General features: G+C 43.6%; 1 protein-coding gene across 1 annotated transcript in view; it reads left to right on the top strand.

The window, feature by feature from the left end:
* The window catches only part of PTCH1 (patched 1), a 70,943-nt gene that overhangs the window by 36,023 nt on the left and 26,428 nt on the right, over nucleotides 1-8,492 (top strand). The window contains exons 9-13 of the mRNA XM_010836064.1: nucleotides 183-314; nucleotides 740-895; nucleotides 1,568-1,666; nucleotides 2,166-2,291; nucleotides 7,951-8,069. Of these exons, the coding sequence (XP_010834366.1) occupies nucleotides 183-314; nucleotides 740-895; nucleotides 1,568-1,666; nucleotides 2,166-2,291; nucleotides 7,951-8,069 (632 nt within the window). The remainder of the gene's footprint in view (nucleotides 1-182; nucleotides 315-739; nucleotides 896-1,567; nucleotides 1,667-2,165; nucleotides 2,292-7,950; nucleotides 8,070-8,492) is intronic.

Genomic DNA, 8,492 nt, shown 5'->3' on the forward strand with positions numbered 1-8,492 from the left:
TCTTGGGCCCAGGTCATTTCATATTAATCCAAGTCCAAATACCAATCGTGTAGAACTCTTTTTAAGGCATCCAAAAGTAGTGGGGGTTAGGCAAAGGGGACATGTCACTTGAAGTCCGTGCTCTTGAAGCTCATTGCAGCTTAAATCCCATCTGGGAATTTGTCCTTGCATTGTGACCACAGGTGGTTCATCAGAGTGTTGCTCAGAACTCCACTCAGAAGGTGCTTTCCTTTACCACGACGACCCTGGATGACATCCTCAAGTCCTTCTCTGATGTCAGCGTCATCCGAGTGGCCAGCGGCTATTTACTGATGGTAACAAAACAGTCAGTTCACTTCTTCAGGGGAGGAGGGGGTTGGTTTTGTTTTTCAGTTTCTACCTCTTCATGACTGCCCCTGCTTTTTAACTGCTCTTAACACACACGTGCATCCAAGACAGTGAGAGCTCAGCTTCATAACGGTTTAAAAAGTGGTCATGTGAAGCATTTAGTACCATTTGCGGTTGCCCATCTTTGACTTGTACCATTTCGTGTGATGTCTGTAATGTAAATTTTCGTTGTTGTTGGGATGTAATAAGTTCTACCTTTTGATTTGGGGTGATGGGTGGGGGAAAACATTAGAATCTCTACACATTCTAATGTTTGGCTTTTGTTTTGTGTCTCCCCCTCCCTCTCCCCACCCTCCGATCCCCCGTCATTCCCTCACCTCCCCCGCCCCTGCCCCAACTGTTCTGCTCGCAGCTTGCCTATGCCTGTTTAACCATGCTGCGCTGGGACTGCTCCAGGTCCCAGGGTGCCGTGGGGCTGGCTGGCGTCCTGTTGGTTGCGCTGTCAGTGGCTGCAGGATTGGGCCTGTGCTCGCTGATCGGGATTTCCTTTAACGCTGCAACAACTCAGGTACCAAAGGAGCCATCCATCCGCTGTTGTTGACAAACGCCCCTCTCCAGGCTTGGCCTAGTCGGCCTCCTGTGTGTCCGTGTCACCTCAAGGGTCTTCCAGTCCTTTTTCGCTTGGATGCCCCATTCCTCAGAGAGTGCTGTCTCTCAATGGACCACTTGACAGTGGGCAGGTCCGAATGGGCTTGTTGATTAGTCAGAGATGCCTCATTTATTAGTAGAATTTGTATCATGCATTCGAGCAGTGGGTCTTAATCTTGAATGTGCATTAGCATCACCTGGAGGGCTTGTGCAACCTAATCGCTGGGCCCCATCGCCAGAGTTTCTAATGCAGCCCATCTAGGGTGGGGGCAGCTAGCCAGCTCCTATCAGTGCTGGTCTAGGGCTCATGCTCTGAGAACCACTGCTTTAAATGAGTTAGATTCTGTTTCATTTATTAACTTAAAAAAATTATTATACATGGAACTTAGGAATGTACAAGATCTACTATGAGCTACAACTTCTACATATGGGGATTTAACTATCAGATAAAAGTAGATTTTTCACGTGAGTGCATGAAAGCTGTCCATTGGGCAACTATTAGGGGTGCTGGTGGCAGTGTTTTAAATAGCTTTAGGATTCCCAGCGTTGGCCCTCATTTGTCTAATGTCACTGTGCTGTGTTTCCACTGCAGGTTTTGCCGTTTCTCGCTCTTGGCGTTGGTGTGGATGATGTCTTTCTTCTGGCGCATGCATTTAGTGAAACGGGACAGAATAAAAGAATTCCTTTTGAGGTAATACAAAAACAAAAGAAGAAAGCGTTGAGGAAAGCAGAAATCCCTCTGTGTTCCTTGAGTGTTTGTCCTTTCCCTTTTCTCAGTCTGGCCCAGTAACTTATTTTAGTCCCAAGTCAGAAGATACATTACTGCCTGTAGATAAGTAAGTTATAAGAATCTTAGGACACTTGTTCCAGTGTGCACATTTGTCTTTTTGAGTTTTTTGGTCACCTTATTCTCATTTCTCCTTGCCCCTTTTTAATCATATTAAAAATTTACTTAAATCATTATCTTGCAGCGTTGTGCTTTGGGTAGAAATGACCATGAACAACATGTGCCTATAGATAGGTTTTCAGTGTTGGTGTTAGAGAGAAAGGCAGAAATGTCCCCTCACATAAGCATTGTAAAATACTAGTTCTCTTGTTTTGCCACTTATTTTGAATTGTTAATTGTTCAGACAACATGTGGTCTGAGGCCCCACTTTGCAGCTCCCAGCACTGTGGTTTCTCTTTCTCAGGACAGGACCGGGGAGTGCCTCAAGCGCACGGGAGCCAGCGTGGCCCTTACCTCCATCAGCAACGTCACAGCCTTCTTCATGGCCGCGTTGATCCCAATTCCCGCTCTGCGGGCGTTCTCCCTGCAGGTGCGTCTCCAGGGACCGGGTCTGTGAGCACTGCTCACAGTGAGCCTCCCACATCTCCTTTTCTCCACTGATGTGCTTACGGTTCTACCACCATGAAGTAAAGAAGCAGGCCAGTGTTTGGGGCTCTCTCTTCTGGGGTGGATGCTTCTTTAAACAGTGATGCTGGCACTCCCTGTGAGACAAAGTTCTAGGGTTCTTTCTTTTCCTTTCAAGCCCTGTAGCTCCAAAGCCCTGAGGCCTGGGCATCCTCATAACCTACTGCCTTAGGGACTCGCCCTTTTCTTTAGAGTTAAACAAAATGGTACCAGGCCACTCTGTGGGATGCCTAGAAACCCCTGCTCCAGATGAACAGGAGCCCTTGGATTGGTCCCTGGTGCGGCCAGTTCTTAATCACCCCTGCTTCTAAATTCTGTGCTCGACTGCCCTCCCCTGCTGGCCACCCTCTCTTGATTTCCCTGAATGAAAGTGGAGAAAGTATTAGTCACTAAGACGTGTTTTACTCTTTGTGACCCTGTGGATTATAGCCCGCCAGCTCCTCTGTCCATGGGATTCTCCAAGCAAGAAAACTGGAGTGAGTAGCCATGCTTTCCTCCAGGAGATCTTCCTGACCCAGGGATTGAACCCGGCTCTCCTCCTCCATTGCGGGCAGATTCTTTACCTTCTGAGCCACCAGGAAAGCCCTGATTTCCCTAAAGCAACCCCCAACACAAAGCCACTGCACAAAGCAGACTCACTGACATGGGATGAGGTTGCAGTATAGCCCAGGCTAGGCAAGAACCTAAGACTGATCATGAGATACTTCAGCAGGTGAGGAGATACTGGCCAGTCTCTGCCTGGGGGAGTTCCTTGGTCCCTTGTTTGCTACCTTTCCTTCCTTGGATAACCCCACAGTCTCTCCTGGTCCCTCTTCTCTTTCCTTTTGGTTCCCTACGCCATTCTTAAGCTGCCCCAAAAAACTCAGAATTCCTCTCCCTTTCTTATGCAAGTTTGTCCCTCTTTGTTCTGCTCCTTCCAAACCAGGCCCTTTCACACCTAGAGGCCTCTGAGATATTGTGCCAAGGAGCCAGCTGAGTTGTAAGAATGAAGAGTTCCCTCAACTGGGGATGCAGCTATGGTATGGGCATTGCTCTTCAGCTGCTTGAAACTCATGGGACATCCTGAAATTGGTCAACACAGCAGATAAAGAAGGCTACTTGACCAGTTTGTGACATGGTCTTCCTCAAGGATATTATTGAGGTTTTGTGAATTAAATTCAAATTTCAAAGCTTCAACTGTTGTCCAAGAAAGATTAAACAAACAGTGACTTTCCTTTCTCTCTGTGTCTTACAATGCAGTAGTAACTCATGAGATGGCCAGGTTTTTAAAGGAAACATTTTGTTGCCACTTTTTAAACTTTTGTTAACATCCATCCAGCTTTATTCATGCTGCTTTGCTCCTTTTAATGACCAAAAGGTTCTAAGGATTGTGACCAGGAGAAGAAATTGACAAATCATAGATTAGGTTTATATTTATATTTTTATTAACACACTCAGCTCTTTTTTAACCTTCCAATGTGAATCTTTTTTCACTAATCACCTATATAAGCCTAAGCAACTAGTGATCTTACTAGCTGTGGACACTACACTTGTTTAACATTTGGTGTAAAATTTTGTACCCATCACTCTGACCACCAGAACCCCCAAAAGAGAAATACTGAAAAAGGTTAAGTTTTTATTATAAATATATAAAAAATATAGAAGTAGTGAGTGAATAAATGAACAAAGTTAAATCTGAAAGTGGGACCAGAATTCAAGGAAAATGAAAATACATCTAACTGCTCAGTAATACGAAAGGTAAATAACAGATGCCCACTAATTATTAGTATTTTTCGGTACAGCTGAAGTTGTAGGACGCCTTTTGCACAGGCGTACATGTGTGCACCATCCGTTGATAGCCTGCTCTTGTATACAGCAGATCCTGGCCCTGAGAAACTGCTCTAGAGTCTTTTAACAGTGGGCCCTCCCTCTTGCCTCTGTCCTTCTCTGCCTGCCTTTTCCCTCGCTGTTCTGGCTGCCTCACACTCCTTCTTTTCTTCTTGTCCCTCTCTCTCATTTTCTCCTGTTCTCTCTCAGTACAAACTGATGATTCATCAAGGCATACTCTCCTTTAATGATATCCTATGGTGTGGTGGTCTGAAAAGCTACATGAGTTTTCCTTACGTCTTTTAGAAAATCCAGTTCGCTAAGTTCTCCTAAGGTAAGCACCTTACTGAGATGAATTGAATGCTGTTGGTTTTGCACTTCTATTCCAGGGTACTGGAGTATCTAGAAAACTGCATCTGCAGCTTCTAGGAATCTTCATTTATTAAAAAATGGCCTCCTGTGATACTGGTTCATTCTCTGTAAAAAAAAAAAAAAAAAAGATGGAAAATGTAAGGAAAAAAAGCATGCCATGATTTTTGCAGTAGCCATCAGACATTTTATGCTTGGTTCCCTTTAAAATGTATTGATATTTGAAATTGACCATTATATAATTTATCTTTCCTTTAGTAACCATGTTAAGTTGAAACTTTGGTTATTCATTTGTATTTGTATATTCAGGATGCTATAGGTTAAGCATATGTCTAAAGGGACATATACAAAACAGTTTTGTCCAGTAATAAACCGACATTTAGAATTTTTCCCTGTCAAGTTTTTTCAATTGTGTAACCTTGTCAAAATAAATAGATTTTTTTCCCCAAAGAAACCTCTTTGTCAGTCTTTACCATCTGTCCAAATGCCACCTCTATACCAGAAAGCAGTGGCACTGTCTATAATTCTTTGAGAACCAATGCCGTGCACCAGGGTTTTGCTGGTAACTGAATGGTATTTGTTCTTCAATGAAAACTCCCGAAACGGGATGCCTTATTGTTCCAGATGGTAAGAGGGTTTAGATGAGGGCCCCTCTAGGCAGGCCAGTTCCTCTCTGCTCTGCAAGTGTCTCAGTGGGGCCACCCATAGATGCTTTGCAGGGGAATGGGACATTTCCTTTAGGCACAGCAATGAGAATTGATTGATGGTATAAAATCATCCCCTGAAAAGCTGGTATAAAATCAGCTTTTCGGATTTACCTAAAATTTCTTAAACTGCTCTTTGCTCTAGTGGTGACACTCCTCTTACTGAGAAATTCTTGCTGTTTGTTTTTACCATTTCGGTGCTCTTTAGAGGATATTGGAGTTCTACAACTTTCTTATCAGAAAATACCCTACTTGTATATTTAATAAGCTGTTGGACAATAAGTTGAGATGGGAGACTGCCTTGGGTTTCTTCTTTCATTGCTCCATTTCCACCACAAAGAGACCAAGCAAGATGCCCATCAAATTTCTTGGATGGATGAGGGCTGGTATCAGATACATCCCCCATCCACTGCAGAAAGCATCAGTGCTGTTCTGGCCACAACATCTAGGCCACCTGTATACATGTTCGTGTATATGAAGTTTTTTCACAGTCTCTGCTCCCATCCCGAGGAACTTCTATTCAAAATGAGATGCCCAGAGTTTCTTATTGTATTATACTCCTGATCTAAGCATGACTGTAATAAAAAGAGAAGCTGAAAGGATCCAACCCCCAAGGCTGAGGTTTCCTGGAAAACCCTTGAGAACCAGGCCCATTCTCCCCTCTGTTCTGATTGGTCAGGAATCCTACCTGTGCTACCCCCCTGCCACCCCCTCTCCCACCGGTCACCATTGTCTGTCCCCTGACACAGACACATCAAGCCTGAGTCTGAGTCCAATTTACTGGGAACCTCAGGTAGGTGGCCTTCCTCTGCACCACTGGTCTTTATTAGGTAACAGGGATGACAGCAGGGCTAATGTCGCCTCCTGGTTGCAGCAGGAATCAGATGGATGCTATGTAACTTAGCTACCTGACCTCCCATCACTGCTGCCCCTTTCTCTAACTCTTAACAGAATTTTAAACTTAGCAGTGCTTCATAGCTCCTAAACTCAGACACCACCTACTGAATTTCCTCCACACATCCTTCCTCCCTGGTTTTCCCAAAACCCTTTTTTGTATTCTCCATCTCCCAAGAAACCTTTCTTGACCACCCTCCCCACCCCCATGTGTACCCCCAACTTCTTGTTCCCCCTCCTCTGAGCCACTCTGGAACTCTGGCCTGCTTTTATTACTACATTTATCAGCCTAAACTGTAATTTGTTTCTAGCTGTGTCTTTCCTTGAGAACGGGACTTTTGTCTTATTTATCTTTGTGTCTTCCATATCTAATATGGAGCCCTGACTTTTTAAATTATTTGCCTGTTAGATTAACCCTCTAGTCAAAATAGTGAGTGCTTGTAACATATTATTGGACAGATCTTTAAAATACCTTATCACAGTGGCCGGTTAACATGTTTCATATATTTTGAGTTGAGTTTTCAAGGCAGATTAAAAAGAGAGGGATTGGGTCATTTTTAGGAGACTCTTGGTTATTTTTTGGTTTTATAGACTGCTGCTACTAAGTCACTTCAGTTGTGTCCGACTCTGTGTGACCCCATAGACGGCAGCCCACCAGGCTCTGCCATCCCTGGGATTCTCCAGGCAAGAACACTGGAGTGGGTTGCTAGACTGGACAGAGTATTAATCATTGAAAAGCATCTCTCCAAAACTTGGGCTTGCATTTCACCTCAAGCATAAATTCAAAAATTACTATCCAAAGACATTTGCGAAGTTTTCTGATAGTGTTTCATACCACTTATAATCAAGTTTTCTTTTCTCACCCTGAGACATTTACCCAGTTTGAGATGGTTTTACAACTAAGCAGTTCTTTGAAAAACCTCGTAAGAGGTTTTATTTTTCAAGCAAATTTCTGATGATTTCTTGGTTGCTTAGCATTCCACTCGCATTTTTTCATCGTGCTCCTTCTTTCCATGCCTTTGTGAATGGGAGAGACTTTCAACTGTCCTCTGTTGACTTTCCCCTATTAACAGCCCAATTGTATAATTTTTACTAGGTCAGCAGGAGACTTGCCAAAGCACTACAGAATCGAGCCCCATGTTTATTCTAGGTTATGGAGTGACTTTTGAATCTGTACTTATTTATTCTGCGTGCTAGAGTCACACACAGGAATTTCTGCTTAACTCTCCTTGACCTTTTATGTTACTGGGCTCACACATACCCCCAGGCTACTCCAGAGGCTATTTGGAATGTGCCTATTAAAAACCTCAGGGGATGTGTTTGAAATTTTATTTCATGTTTTAAAGATGACATTTTGATATACTTGATCCACTTTATATATAAAATTTCTAAGTGTAAAACCAGGGCTGCGTGAACTCTTAGGAACATTCTAGGAGGAAAATGTTTCTTTTTGTCTTAAAGTAAAATAACAAGTATTTTCTTTGTTCTGCCTTTGTCAGTTTGGTTTGGTTAGGTTGCTAGAAGATGTTAGTTTAGTTTAGTTCCTGTGTTTGTACCCCATGAACTCATGGAATTGTTAGAGATGGAAAGGATCAAAATGATGAGTCCCTCCTATTACAGTCAAATGGTCTGTCAAAGTGATAAGAAATTCCAGCATCTATTTTGGGTTTAAATACCTCAGTAACAAAGTAAAAGAAGGATGTTGTTTAAAGCATCTTTATTTTTTCAAAGCAGTCCTCTGACTGGGAGGAGATGTGTTAGTGACCTCCACATTTTTTTTTTTTCTCCCAGGCGGCTGTAGTAGTGGTGTTCAATTTTGCTATGGTTCTGCTGATTTTTCCTGCAATTCTCAGCATGGATTTGTATCGACGTGAGGACAGGAGATTGGATATTTTCTGCTGTTTCACAAGGTACATTTTCTGTCTTCTGTCGCCTTTATTTGTTGGGAACATAGTGGTAATGTTTAGAGAACTTTTTAGTCTGTGCACTTGGAAGGGAGTGTAGTTAACAGTGTGCTGGACACAGGGGAGATGATAGACAGAGGGTGCTTCCTCAGGGGGACGTCAGAGTCACGGTGTAGTTAACAGTGTGCTGGACACAGGGGAGATGATATACAGAGGATGCTTCCTCAGGGGGACGTCAGAGTCACGGTGTAGTTAACAGTGTGCTGGACACAGGGGAGATGATAGACAGAGGGTGCTTCCTCAGGGGGACGTCAGAGTCACGGTGTAGTTAACAGTGTGCTGGACACAGGGGAGATGATATACAGAGGATGCTTCCTCAGGAGGACGTCAGAGTCACGGGGTAGTTAACAGTGTGCTGGACACAGGGGA

This window comes from Bison bison, unplaced genomic scaffold, assembly GCF_000754665.1.
Source record: "Bison bison bison isolate TAMUID 2011002044 unplaced genomic scaffold, Bison_UMD1.0 scf7180017864057, whole genome shotgun sequence".
Taxonomy (NCBI): domain Eukaryota; kingdom Metazoa; phylum Chordata; class Mammalia; order Artiodactyla; family Bovidae; genus Bison; species Bison bison.